This window comes from Bos taurus, chromosome 19 (assembly GCF_002263795.3).
Source record: "Bos taurus isolate L1 Dominette 01449 registration number 42190680 breed Hereford chromosome 19, ARS-UCD2.0, whole genome shotgun sequence".
In the NCBI taxonomy this organism is placed as follows: Eukaryota; Metazoa; Chordata; class Mammalia; order Artiodactyla; family Bovidae; genus Bos; species Bos taurus.
In genome coordinates, this window is record NC_037346.1 from 7,380,442 (window position 1) to 7,395,308 (window position 14,867).

A 14,867-nucleotide genomic window follows, 5' to 3' on the forward strand; every position below is an offset into this window, starting at 1 on the left:
TCTAGTATTCTTGCCAAGAAAACCCATGGACAGAGGAGCCTGGCAGGCTGCAGTCCATGGGGTCGCAAGAGATTTAGCAAATAAACAACAACAAAAACTTCTGGCACGTGTTAAATTCATAGTCCTGTTTCTAAGACCGGCAGCTGGGAGAGAAACCCTCTCTTGTACTCGCTTGGGGACTCTGTCCCCCAAACCCTCAACCGAGGTGACATCCTTCCAGTCGCCAGCCCCCACCCCAAACTCATTCCAGACTGCAGGGTTTAGATCAAGCCTGAGATTGGGCTTTGGTGCATTTTAGTCCAGTTCTGTTTTTCAGCCCAGTGGTGGGTGGTTTTGATGAGGGTATCACTTTATTTTGAAAACAATCTGATTTCTCTGTAGATGCCGGAGATGGAAGATTAAAGTGTCATGAAACAGTACCTATCACATACCTACAGGCATGCATACAAACACTCCCATCTGCACACAAAAAGCTCCTCAAACTGGCTGCTCCCTCACCTCACCACCACACAGGAGCGCTGAATCATTTAACTAACCCTGGAACAAAGATCCTCCTAGAATAGGAGTCAGCCCTGCCCTGCAGCCCAGTGCTGACTTCAAAACTCTTTTCAACATGAAGAACCTTAAATGCCATTTCCAGCTTTACTTGTGCCTGATAGTCACTTTGGGGCAAGTCGTTGCCTCTCAATGCACTGATTTTAATCTTTCGCTGACTTTTCCTTAAATGCAAAAATGTTTTATGATTGCGCTCTCTTTTTAAGCAGATTTACATACAAATGACATAAAGTGAAAAGCTCTCTCCCCTTCTCACCTCACCCAATTACCCCACTCTTCAGAGGTAATCATTACAATTAATGAGTTATATTTTAGAGATTTTCCCCTTCACATAATCCCTTCATAGAGAATAAAAACAAGGATTCTAGGGCTGAACCAGTCTAGACTTTGATCAGAATAAAGTTTTGTTTTTGTTTTCAATAGAATCTGTCTTAAAATATTGAGGGCCTAAGATCACCATAGGGCTTCCCTGGTGGCTCAGCTGTAAAGAATCTACCTGCAATGCAGCAGCTACAGGAGACCTGGGTTCAATCTCTGGGTCAGGAAGATCCCCTGGAGAAGGGCATGGCAACCCACTCCAGTATTCTTGCCTGGAGAATCCCAAGGACAGAGGAGCCTAGTGGGCTACAGTCCATGGGGTTGCAAAGAGTCAGACACGACTGAAAAGACTTAGCAAAAAATGATCGCCATATTCTTTCAAGTATTTCTAAACTCAAGTATAAGTTCAAATTGGATTTTTAAACTGCTTGAGACCCTTGATGGCCCATGATAAGCCCCCAGTCTTCCAGCCATTAGTCCTCAAACCCCAGCACTTGCCCTGGTCAGCTTGTTACAGAATTTGGACCGTGTTCCCTCCTCACACTGCCCCAAGTGTCATCCAGCCCATGCCCCCTCCTCACTCAGCCTGAGGAGTGGCCCTTTGGTCACTGGACATTAGATTTCCTAAAAGGTTTTTTTGGATCCTCCACCCGCACTACAACATTTCTGTGCTTCATCATGGCACTTGACATCCTGACTTGTAATCTCGCATTTATTTTTCTTTATTTTCCCAACGGTCTTTGAAAGTATCCGCAATCAGGGTACCTGCCTGGTGACTACATGGAGAAATAAGACCTGGATGATAGCAGGTAGTCATAGCAAATCATTCCAAGTCTGCATGGATGCTTGGCTGGTGAGGAGACAGAGGTAAGGGCTAGGAAAAAATTCAGAGATGTGAGACTTCTGCGTTTAGGCAGAAACAGTGGCTGGAACCTGTGAATCACCCTACTCACATAGCAGTGGTTTTCACTGTATTTTTCACTCCATTGAGTTCCTGTCTCCTTGTTATCTTGAGTCTTTGAGGGGATAAGGGAGGCTAGACCATATTATCTCAATAAACATCTATCGAGGCAGCAGGATGAGAGGATGTGGGGGAGATGTGAGCTTAAACTGAGATGGGTGCTTGTGTGTCTGATGGGGGAGGGCTGTGTGTAAATTCCTCATGGTAGGTGGCTAAGAGGGACTGTCTCCAGGAACCCTTACAGCCTGGGGAGCAAAGGAGGGCCGGCGGGGGTGGGGGGTGGGGGCGATGGGGAGCATGCGTGGTGTGCGTGTGCGCGCGCATGGATGTGCACGCGCATGGATGTGCACCCTGGTCTGTCTGCGTGCACTGTCTGTGTGTGTTGTGATGGGGGAGGTGCACGCCTCAGCAGATGTATCAGTGTCTCTAAAGTGTGCACTCGTGTGGATTCTTAAGGGAGAATAATGGCAAGAGGGAAGCAAGTTCTAGAACAACTGGGGTTTTAGCTTCTGTTATGGGTGACAGTTGCCTTTTCACAGAACAGCATTTCCCTCCTTCACTTTGGAGAATCCTTTCCTGTGCTGCCCCTGCTGTAGGGGTGGCATTCCATTCATTTCCCTTTTGAAATTTTGGGTCGCCTATGGTAGAAGTCCACACCTCAGAACCAAGTGGTGTTTGATTTTTAAAGGTATTTGTGTATGTGTGTGTGTATTTAGAGAGGGAATGTGTGTGTGCGTGCGTGTGTGCGTGTGTGAGCACACAACACAGTGAACCGAGAGAAACGATAAAACAAGATTTCCTGTCCAGATAAAAGCCTCGAGTCCAGAGAGGCCCAGACCCCAGCCCTGCAAAGCCAAAGGCCGAGGCAGACCCAGCGCGAGCCGGGCCGAGGCCGCGGCGTCTCCCCCGCCCGCCCCAGGCCCCCCACGCCAGTGCAGGCTAAACACGAGGAGGCTGCTGTCTCCAGGGCTGGGAGAGAGGCGCCCTCGTTAAAACTCAGATAAACAGTTTATCAGGAGATGAATGAACCACCGGGCTCCAGAGGCGCTCCCCTTCCCCAGCCGAGCCGGGCGGGGCGGGGGCACGGGAGCCAGGCTGGGAAGGGAGGCTCCGTCAGGGCCCAGCGACCTCTCGCTGCCTCCCTCGGCCTTTGCTTTAGCTTTGCCTCTCTCTCTGCAAACGCACTGTCCATCTATTTATCCGTTCTCCGGCGCCCCCGCCCCGCCCCCCGCAGCCCACAATCTGGAGTCCCCTTCCCCTCCTCATCTCCTCTTTCTCGCCTCCCACCCCTCCCCCCTTCCTATGCTGCTGAGAACTCCTCTGCTGTCGCCAGCATCTCATCACCGAAATAATCACGCTCAAAATATTAGACTGCATGGCCAAGCTGCACTGGCCCCCACCCTGGTTGTGGGTCCTGAACTGGCCAGGGTTCCCCCGGCCTCCTGCAGTCTACCTGGTGCCCACCAATCTCCCACCCTACAAGCCTTGTGGCTGACTTGTCTTCATTTTGCTCAGTTGGGTCAAGCCCAAAGATGCCATCTGGGGTCTCACTAAGAGTAAGCCCATAAAATTCAACATGTAGGGGACCGAAAAGACAATCAGAATCAGAGTGAGAAATTTTGTGCCTGGGATGATGCGGGGCCTAAAAGAGGGTTGTTGACACGCCTTGTCCTCTGCGGTGCCTCCTGTCCCTTGACCCCTCTGTGTCACGGGGCCTCAGAGAGGTGCAGTGACTCACCCAGGGTCACAGAGCTGGCAGGTGGCTGGTTTTCCAAAGTCAAGCCCCACATCCTCTGCATGTCACCCACAGCTTCATCGGGGCTACGCTTCCAGGGCCAAAAAATAGAATAAAACAAGGTTATTGAATTTTTTTTGCGAATCAGCTGAAAATAAGAAAAGACGCATAAGTTCAGTGTCCTCGGGGTCCTGCTGCCTTGACCTGGAGTTGCCAAAGCCATTGTTCAGAAGGCTGCCTCAGTCTCCCTTGATCAGAGCACTTGACAGGGATAGAATCTTGGGAAGCAGATCTCCAAGAATGGACCTGCAGTCACTCTGTTGACGAGACTCTTCCCACATAGGCTGCCAAGGCCCAGGGCCCTGGCCAATCCCACTAATGTTCACCTGCTCCCCTTCCCACCCCAGGATGTGATCAGCAAACTGATAACCATCCCTCCTTCGGCTAATCTCCCCACCACTCACAGCTTCTTTTTAAATAAACATATCCACTTTGTCCCCCTTGGCAAGCTCCTTCTTAAATAGAGCCATGGAAATGGGTCAGCTGTTGAGTCCCCCGCAAGAAATCCTAGCTCCCCGCCCCCTAAGCTCCTGAAGGCCAGGAGCCACGGAGAACAGCTCAGCTGCACATGCTGAGTGGACAGAAGGCAGGCCCGACAGTGCTGGGGGTGATTGCAACAGAAGCACAGGCCCTTCAAGGCCCTCTGGCTCAAATCAGAGATGGCCAGTCAAGGGCGGTGGGGTTCCCAGAAGAACTAATATATGTTGGAAGCCTATCATCCACTGTTTACTCTGCCATGGGTACTGAGCTAAGCACAGCCTCCTTTATTGCTATAAAGGATACAGAACACAGTCCTGAGAGGGGTGTGTGATCCCCGTCCCACAGAGGAGGAAATGGAAGTTCGGAGTTAAGATGCCCATGTTGAGAAGGTAGCCCAGCTGGTGAGTGGCAGGACCAGAATTCTAACTGAGATCCACCTGGTGCGAAGGTTGTCTTTATGCTGAGTTTCTCTGTTTATGACAGTTACTGTCCCATTCCCCACACCCCAGCTCTTTTGGCCGTCCCTGATATGGTGTGCTTCCCTTTTTTATGCAAACTCAGATCTCCTCCTCAATCTACTCAGACAAATATACCCTTTTTCTTCATCAAGCCCAGCTAAAGTTCAGCTCACTATTAAGGTATTAGTAGTACTTAGCGGAGAAGGCGATGGCACCCCACTCCAGTACTCTCACCTGGAGAATCCCATGAACAGATGAGCCTGGTGGGCTGCAGTCCATGGGGTCGCTAAGAGTCGGATACGACTGAGCAACTTCACTTTCACTTTTCACTTTCATGCATTGGAGAAGGAAATGGCAACCCACTCCAGTATTCTTGCTTGGAGAATCTCAGGGACCGGGGAGCCTGGTGGGCTGCCATCTATGGGGTCGCACAGAGTCGGACACGACTGAAGTGACTTAGCAGCAGCAGCAGCAGCAGCGTCTGATAAACAGCATGCCCAGATTCACCCAGTACCTAAGTATATGGGCTATGCTAGTGTGGCAGGGAGTGGGGATGTGATTGCAGGCGCCCCAAGTGGGGCATTTCAGAACTCCACATTGAAAAAGAGGAAGTGTGGTTTGAACAGACCATAGCTTATAATTGTTTCGACTTTTGGGTCATCATGAAAGTGAAAGTGAAGTTGCTCAGTCATGTCCGACTCTTTGGGAACCCATGGACTGTAGTCTGCCAGGCTCCTCTGTCCATGGAATTCTCCAGGCAAGAATACTGGAGTGGGTTGCCATTTCCTTCTCCAGGGGATCTTCCTGACCCGGGATCGAACCCGGGTCTCCCGCATTGCAGGCAGATTCTTTACCATCTGAACCACCAGGGAATCATCATAATGTACTATAAAATTTCAAACATTCAGAAGATAGCATGAAATTGCAATATTTACCAAAAGTGGGCATGAGTGTTTTAAAAGATTGCAAAACACTAGTCTTATGCTCTTAGGGGAATTTAGAGATTTTTTTTCCCACACTCTGCTAAAGTTTTCTTCATACACTTATCATATCCCCCTTCCCTGGACTGCAAACATCTCGGATGGTAGCAATTGATTGTGAGTTCCTTCTCTCCTTTGTGTTTCCTCTCCAGAGTCTTCACCCGGTGGACATTCTATAAACAGGTCACCCAATCTATTGTCTGACATGGATTGTTTTCATTCTACCCCATCTAAATAAAGGACTGAAAGATCTGGGCTGCTTTTCAAACAAAAACAGGTGATTTGAAGGAAAGGAGAGGAGATCAATGGAAGAGAAGACAGCACAAGAGAACGTCACTAACAGGAACCCGCCATCTCGGGAAAGCTGGGCTAGAATTTAACCTTTTGAACTCTTTACTGAAAAATTATTCTCTTAGTTAATTCACAGCAGTGGCAGAACTGTTCTGGAACATTTAATCTTCCTAAGAAAACAAACCACTGCCAAGCCCCCTAAAGCACATCAAAAAGAAAGGAGTGCGGTTTAAGAGCCCTACTGTGTGCGAGGTTCTAGTCCCACCTTATTTCAGAATCAATCCAATTCACGCAACCGATTGGTTGTTTTTATCTCCTGTATTCATCAAAGCAAGATTTCCTTGTAGGCAGTACCTTGATTGTCTAATTCTAGATACTGTCTGGACCTGAAAGTTTAAGGAACTGTTTTCAGCTGAAACTAGCCATCCCTCCCAATTGCTGGGGTTTTCCAGAAATACTGTGCCTCGGAACAAAGTGTGTTTCCTTAGATGATAAACTTCTGTGTATTTCCTGGGGGTGGGGGTGGGGTGGGGTGGGGTGGGGTGGGGTGGGAGGGAAGCCGCACAGGTTGAAAGGAAAAAAACAGGTCTTTGGGGAAAGAAACTGGAGTGATTCAGGCTGTCAAAACCAGACTTCTAACTCCACTCCGTGGAACGCTGTGAATACTTGAGTCTTCCACACCGAGTCTCTGTTCTCCAGCTTTTTCCAGACTCCAATCACAGCCCCTCAAAGGAACCTGAGTTTGAGTGTTCAAGCTTGGATTCAGCCCCTCATTCAAGGAAAAAAATGACCAGAAGTGTCATTTCAATATCCACCTCCCATAAGAGACAGACTTCTGGAAGAGAAGGCATCATGGAGGTTTATTCAGAACCACGGAAAGGCAGATCGGAAGAGTCGTGTGGTTATGTCGCTAACGCAGAAAGTAAGGTGTGCGGTGCTACAACAGTGGCTCGTCCGAGGTTAACACAGTCCCAGCAGGGCGGACCCCTGCCAGGACTCAGGTGCCCTGCCGCCAGTTCCTCTTCGAAAGAACGGAACAGACTCACTCGTCAGCGCGCACGCACACACACGCACATCAGCACGTCCACGTCCACACAACGACGCGGACACTGAAACAAACCGAGTCGGGCCAAGTGGACAGCAAACAAATCCACCTCTCCGGGCCCCCCCTCCAGCTCCGGGTGCAGGGCTCGCCGAGGGCCGGCAGAGGGCGCGCCGCCCCCAGGGAGCCGAGACGCGGCCGCGCGGAGCCGGGAGGGCGAGGGGAGCCCCTGAAGCCGGACGCGCCCCTCCAGCTCGGCCACTCAGGGTGCAGGGCCCGGCCGAGGGGACGGGGAGGGTGAGGAGCGGACCCCCTTGAGGGCCCGGGGAACACACGGGCCGGAGGCTTCCTAGGAATTGCATCACGCTGCGCAACGCTGCGGCTCCTGGAGTCCTCCGGCGCAAAGTGTGTGTGTGTGTGTCTGTGTGTGTGTGTCTGTGTGTCTGTGTGTGAGTGTGTGTGTCTGTGCGCGCGCGTTGGGGGGAGGGGGAGGGGACTTAGACCGAGCCCGGGAGAGAAGAAGGCGAGACGCGCCCGGGGAAAAAGCTCCCTGCACATGGAGACATTCCTTGCACCGAACTACACCGAGAAGCGAGCCCCCAGCACCGCCCCGCAGCTCCCCTCCCGGGGCAGAGTACCCAGCTAGTGAGGATCTTCCCACCCCCGCCTCGACCACCCCCCAAAACCGGCCCTGCACCCTCCAGCCCGGTTCCAGCGCAGCCGCGAGCCTTCCCCGGGACTGGCCCTGGCGGGGCGCCTAGAGCCCCAGTTGCATTGCTCCAGGAGAAAGGAGGGGGGCGGTGCATTTTGCCGGAGGAGGAGAAGGGGGGTGGGTGGTGGGGGAGAGAGAAAATTGCGCGGAGACCTGCCAAGCGCCACCGCCGCCGCCGCCGCCGCCTGTGAGCTCCGGCGGGCAGCCGGGCTGTCGGCTTCCCGGGGCATCTGGGTCCGGCGGGGCACAGCCCGGGCGCTTTCGAAGCCGCCGCCGCCGCCTCCGCGGCGAGTGCAGGCGGCTTCCCCCGGAGCCTGTGCGGCTCCGGCTCCTCGGGGGTGGAGAAGTGGGGGGTGGGGTTGTTGTTTGGGGGGAAGAAGGGGGAGGGGGCAACGCCGAGAGAGTCAGTGGTTTCCATGGTGATGGAGCTGAAAGTGCAGGAAATTTAAAGGCTTGGACCCTGCGAGACAGACAAACCGGTGCCAACGTGCGCGGACGCCGCCGCCGCCGCCGCCGCCGCCGCCGCTGGAGTCCGCCGGGCAGAGCCGGCCGCCGAGCCCCGAGCGGGCGGAGGGAAGTGCCCCGAGGACCGGCCCGAGCCGCGGCGCTGCCCCGAGCGGCCGGACGACGAGCTGCGGGAGAAGGAGGCGGGGAGAGCGGCCAGTCCACGCGCCCCGCGCCGCCGCCGGCCCGGGAAAGCAGCGAGCAGCCGGCGCCCCCCGCGCCCGCGGTCGCCCTGGAGTGGTTTCGGATGCCCCGCCGCGGCCGCCTGCCCGCGTAGAGCCGGGAGGAGAGTGGCGGCCCGCTTGCGCGCCTCCTTTCCGCCCGGGTGGGAGCCGGCGCCGCGCGAAGGGCTCTGCGGGCGACTCATGCTGCCGGCCCTGCGCCTGCCCAGCCTCGGGTGAGCCGCCTCCGGAGAGACGGGGGAGCGCGGCGGCGCCGCGGGCTCGGCGTGCTCTCCTCCGGGGACGCGGGACGAAGCAGCAGCCCCGGGCGCGCGCCGGAGGCATGGAGCGCTGCCCCAGCCTGGGGGTCACCCTCTACGCCCTGGTGGTGGTCCTGGGGCTGCGGGTGGCACCGGCCGGCGGCCAGCACTATCTCCACATCCGCCCGGCTCCCAGCGACAACCTGCCCCTGGTGGACCTCATCGAACACCCGGACCCTATCTTTGACCCCAAGGAGAAGGATCTGAACGAGACGCTGCTGCGCTCGCTGCTCGGGGGCCACTACGACCCGGGTTTCATGGCCACCTCGCCCCCCGAGGACCGGCCGGGCGGGGGCGGGGTGGCGGCCGGGGGCGCCGAGGACCTAGCCGAGCTGGACCAGCTGCTGCGGCAGCGGCCGTCGGGGGCCATGCCGAGCGAGATCAAAGCGCTGGAGTTCTCCGAGGGCTTGGCCCCAGGCAAGAAGCAGCGCCTGAGCAAGAAGCTGCGGAGGAAGTTACAGATGTGGCTGTGGTCGCAGACCTTCTGCCCGGTGCTGTACGCGTGGAACGACCTGGGCAGCCGCTTCTGGCCGCGCTACGTGAAGGTGGGCAGCTGTTTCAGCAAGCGCTCGTGCTCGGTGCCCGAGGGCATGGTGTGCAAGCCGTCCAAGTCCGTGCACCTCACGGTGCTGCGGTGGCGCTGTCAGCGGCGCGGGGGCCAGCGCTGCGGCTGGATTCCCATCCAGTACCCCATCATTTCCGAGTGCAAGTGCTCATGCTAGAACTCAGGGCCCCCCGCCCGCACCCGGACACTTGATCGATCCCCACCGACGCCCCCCGCACGGTCTCCAGCCAGTTCCACCACCCTCTCGCGAGGGGATTCAATGAACTTTTATTTTATTATTTTTTTTTTTTTGCTACAGAGACCTAGCTTTCTGGTTCATGTAATGCACTGTTTAACTGTGTAGGAATGTATATCTGTGTGTATATACGGTCCCAGTTTTAATTTACTTATTAAAAGGTCAGTATTATACGTTAAAAGTTACCGGCTTCTACTGTATTTTTAAAAAAATTTTAAGCAAAAGGAAAAAACGAACAGAGAAAAGAGAGACTTATTCTGGTTGTTGCTAATAATGTTAACCTGCTATTTATATTACAGTGCCCTTCGCATGGCGAAGCAGGGGAGGGGGGGAAAGTTATTTTTTCTTAAAGTACAAAGAGAGGGGAGAACTTTTGTAGAGGGACTTTTAAAAAGCTATTTTCCATTCTTCGGAAAGTGTTTTGGTTTTCCTTGGACCTCGAAGAAGCTATAGAGTTCAATGTTATTTTACAGTTATTGTAAATATAGAGAACAAATGGAATGACTAATCATTGTAAATTAAGAGTATCTGCTATTTATTCTTTATAATATCCCGTGTAGTAAATGAGAAAGAAGTGCAGAGCAGGATTAAAGAAAACCACTAAAACCGACTGCGCTCCACACTGCGATTCTCTGTGTTGGTGATTGATGGGGGGTTGGGGGTGGGAGGGGCGGGTAGGGGGTGCCGCTGTGCTTACGCTGCCTGTTGGGAGAAGGGGCTCATCCCTTCTTCTGGGGTGATGGAAGTGACCGCTCAGTTTTTCATGGGGGGGGGGGCTATTCTCAAACTCCTCACTTGAGCATCACGTGGCCTCCTCCCAGTCTCCCAGCCTTTTCTCCCTATGTCACCAAAGCTCGGGCCCATCATGACCTCGACACCCAGCCGGCCCCCTGGAGCTGACCCCAGGCTGGGCCGAGGGGCGGGGGTGGGGGGGGGAGGGTGGGCGGCCGCTTTGTCCTGCCTGACAGGCCCTTCACAATGGGGACACGTGTCTTTCACACCTACCCTGGGGGCGGAGTGCCGCTGAAACTTGACCCCCGAGGAATGGGGGGGTGGAGGAGGGAGATCAGAGCGCGCCCACCCAGATCCCGCCACCCCTCCCGCTTCGCACATTCCCCCCCCCCCACCCCTCCAGCAACCCGCCCGCGTTAACCCTTTGCACTCCCGGAAGCTATGGGGAGGCGATCCCTTGGAATCTACACTCACAGCCTCCAGGGTCCTGCAGGTCTGAGGCCCCGAAATCCAGGCCCTCGGCCAGAATTACGTGGGATAGCTGGGAGATTTGACACTCACCTCCTCCTCCCTCCTCTGAGACCTAAGAAGGGCTCAGAGGAGTCCGAATTTGGGTGAAAAGACGTCACCCCCGGGGATCTGCAGCTGGGCACCGGGTTTGCCCCCCTCTGGACACTTACTCCACATGGGGGTGGGATAGGGAGGCGAAATCGGAGTCAGATCTTTGAGCGTGTGGGTTCCATAGTGGGCAACAGGCCTGTGACCTCTTAAAGGGACGTGCAAAACATGTCCCCCACCCCACCCCTCGAGAAGCCAGCGTCCCGAGGCCGGCTCGGGACTCGCGCGCGTCCCTGCGCCTCAGCCCGCGGTGGCGCCCATCCGCGCCGCTCCACGTGGGCCGGCTTCCTGACACCGCTCAGCACTCCTTTTATTTATCTTGGACTCCGCAGTCGCTCTCCTGTGCTCCCTCCCCACCCCCTGGCCACCTCCCCGCGCCTCCCTCCCGGCGTCCCGCCCCCCAGGCCGGAGTCCCGGGGAATCTATGCTAATTATTTCAAACCTGCGCTGGTCCCCGGCGCAGCCGCCGAGCCCCCGGCCCCGCCCGCCCCGTCCCTCCAGCCGGGCGCTTTCTTCCCTCCCGACGCAGCCTCGGTGGCTCCTCGTTTCAATAGCCTGGCTCGGGAGCCGGACCCCCTCCCCGGCGCTGCCTCCGTCAGCCGTGGGACAGACGTTAGGGTATTCATTAACTGAGAGCAGAGGAATAACGGCATTATTCCCCCCAGAGAGGGCACCCTGCCCCCGCGACTATCTGAGGCTTCATTGTAAAAGGATTAAAAGTTAAAGACCTCCATCTTATGATTCTTTCATTTAATCTTCCTGGCGCCTGGGAGACATGCTCGATGGATGATGGCTTTTAAAATATTCCTAATGTCGGCTACCTTAAGACTCCAAGCCCGGCAAACAAACGTAATTTATTTCCAGAAGAAAGGGGATATTGAGATGTTTAAGTTTATGAACCGCCGTCCCCATGTATATTTGTTAAGTTCTGACAAATACCCAAATAATGTTAAAATCAGCCATTCATCACTTATGAATTTATGCAAAACTTTCTGTGCCCCGGGCCAATATTTTTTTAGACAGAATTTCTCTTGCACAGGGCGGGGGAGGTGGGGCGGGCGGGGAGAGGAGGGGGCTTACGGGGCGGGGGGAGCCGAAAGCAAGAATTTTCATGCCTGGTAAACACGCGAATTATGCGAAGAGAGTTATTCCCAGCTGGGCGGGCAGCCAAAACTCGGAGAGCGCGCCGAGGCCAGCGCCCCCGCCCCCACGTTGGCAATGTCATTGGATTACAATGCGAGGTCTTCCCCTCGCGACGCCCCCTCCTCCCTCCGCCCTCAGGCCCGCCTGCCCCTCCTCCCCACCCCTGCCCACTTGGAAAACCCGCTCGCAGCCGGCGAGCTTCTCGGCTTTCAGAGCGGGAGTCCGCGGGAGCTAGGAGGACCCGGGCTGCAGAAGTGACCAGCAATAGACAGACCCCTGGACAGACAGAACCAAAGGGCAGACCCGCAGGGGTTCCGGACCAGCAGAGAAGATCCAGCAGAACCCAGCCAGCCCCACAAGAGAGAGAAGGCGGTGCTGGCTCCTGGAACCTTGTGACTAACGCACAGCCGGTTACGTCTCCATTATTATTAATGTTGATAATACTAATAATAGCATCAACGCGGAAAGGAGTAGAGAGCTCTGGGCAGAGAGGCCAGAAACTGTCCTCTGCGGTCACCTCTTGCCTACCTCCTGTAAGAAGGAAAATTGATCTCGGTGTCTTCTGAGGCTTTGACAGCCCGTGTCTATGAATTTATGCAGCTGCTGAGGGACCACGCCCCCCCCCCCCCCCAGAATGGAGATTTATCACTATTACTGATGCAGACACTTCTACTTTTTCAAAATCCTGGAAGAGAATGGCAAGGTTTCCCAGCACCCTAGTCCTCCTGCCCCGATTGCCCGAATTCTCTGATCAACCCTCTTCTGTTTTCAACTCTTCCCTTTTTTCCCTTCCTTCCCCCTTCCAGCACCCCCACACTTGACGCACAAGCACACCGAGGCCAAATGTCCACGGAAAGCCAGCCCCCTTAGGGGAGGGCCCTCTGGCCCCTGGAGTCTGGGAATGGGATCTGGTTCCCTGTTGAGATGGAGAAGGCCAGGGGTCCATTATCAGTCTTGCTTCTGAGACTCCTGGGAAAGGGGCTTGAAGTTTGGTGGCAGCTGCAGGGGGAGGCTGGCTGTGCATTAAGAGCTCTTAGCTGTGCTGGACATGGACAGCAGGCGGAGGGCCCAGCCCATACTGGTATTTTGAAGGGGTGATTCATCCTTTTTCTTTAATGCTCTTGGAATGCCCAAGCTGGAGGGGAGCTTAGATTCCAATGCCCACCCCTCGATTTACAGATGAGAAGACTGAGACCTCAGGGGGGTCTTGCTGAAGATCACACAGATTAATCTAGCTGAGGGTGACTCGGTCTCCATGGCGCCTCTTCACTGTTCTCTTCCCCCCTCCCCAATTTTTATGTATTGGTGGGGGAGGGGCGTGAGAGAGCGTTCTGTCCAATATTGCCATAATTGTAACTGATCATCAGGAAGGTGATCAACCATCCTATTGCATCTGTTCAGCGAACAGTTATTAATGGCTTGCCATGTGCCAAGAGCTGAGCTAGGCCCTTTATACACATTCTCATCTGAAGTCTTTAGTTTCCAAATAAGGAAATTGGAGCTCAGAAAGTTGAAGCGTTTCACCCAAAGTGATACAGTCACTGGCACGGTGATGGCTCAAAAATCTGAGCTTATGCTAAAGCCTACACTTCCTCTGAATACCCCTCCCTGATCCAAGCACACATACACCTGGCTTGGAAGACGCCGCCTGCTACATTACATGGTAAAGAACCTACTCCTGCATTGAGTTAAGCTGTCCAGGCTCAACTCAAGCTCTGCAAGGATCCATGCCTGGGATGACACACAGGACATTTTTGTGTACCCTGTTAGGTGCCAGGACCTCTCTCACTCACTCCCTCCCCAAAACAAGGAGTGGAGGTAAGAAAGAACCGGGTATGCGCTGAAAGAGGAGCTAAACAAATCAGCAGATGAACCTGGGCCAGAGAGAGGAGGTGGGCTCCCTGCTGGCCTGGGCAACCAGAGGAGGCATCTGACTCACAAGGACAATTGATTGCGGACCTACTGAGGTGAGGCCATGAGAGGAAAGGGCATTTAGGTGGAAAAGGCAGCATGCATAAGCAAAAACATATTGCTGGAAAAGTGTCTGCATGTATGGGAAACAGCTCAAACTTCAACTGTAGGATGGATCCACCCCAAGTGAGAGCAGACAGTAAGGTCTGAAAAGCAGGCTGAAACCTAATGATGAAGAACCTTGAATGCCAACTAAGGGCACAAAACACTATTGCTCAGGCAATAGGGAGCCATGAGGCACTCTTGAGTAGGGCAGTGACGCCATTAGCACCCTGCAGCAAAAGAATTATTTATTCACTCAGCAGTTTTTGAGCGCTGTTGTGGTTATTGTGTGCATGCTAAGTCACTTCAGTGTGTCCAACTTTGCAACCCTATGACCCGCAGCCTTCCAGGCTCCTCTGTACATGGGAGTCCCCAGGAGAGAATATTGGAGTATGTTGCCATTTCCTTCTCTAGGGGATCTTCCCAACCCAGGGACCGAACCTGTGTCTCCAGCATCTCTTGCATTGGCGGGTAGGTTCTTTACCACAAGTGCCACCTGGGAAGCCCATTTTGGTTATTACTGATATGTAATGAGCTACACCAAAACTGACAGTCTTCGAACAACCATTTTATTTTGCTCATGATTCTATGGGTCGGGACTTTGGGAAGGCCTCAGCTGGGCAGTTCATCTCTGACACTCATGGAGTCATCGGAATGCGGGAGGGTCCACTCCCAAACGGCTTCACCTCTCTGGGGGCTGGGAGCTCCACTGGCCTGCTGAGCAACACTCCTACAACTGACTTCTCCATGTGGCTTGGGTTTTCTCACAGCCTGGTGGCTTCAGAATAATTGGACTTTGTACATGGTAGCCCATGGCTCTAAGAGAAGGTGTTCCAAGAGATCTAAATGGAAGCTGCAAGACTTCTTATGAAATTGTCTCAAAAGTCCCAGGACCTTGTTTCTGCCACAGTCTATGGTTAAGCAAGTGTTGTCTAACACCAGCACAGATTCCAAGGGAAGGGAATTAGACATCAGTTCAGTTCA

At 54.2% G+C, this 14,867-nt stretch overlaps 1 protein-coding gene across 1 annotated transcript; it reads left to right on the plus strand.

Annotated features, from left to right (window-relative positions):
* Positions 1–7,998: 7,998 nt before the first annotated feature.
* NOG (noggin) lies at positions 7,999–9,987 on the plus strand. The gene has a single exon (XM_002695554.7). The coding sequence runs from the start codon at positions 8,601–8,603 to the stop codon at positions 9,297–9,299; it is 699 nt and encodes a 232-aa protein (XP_002695600.1). The 5' UTR covers positions 7,999–8,600; the 3' UTR covers positions 9,300–9,987.
* Positions 9,988–14,867: the final 4,880 nt, after the last annotated feature.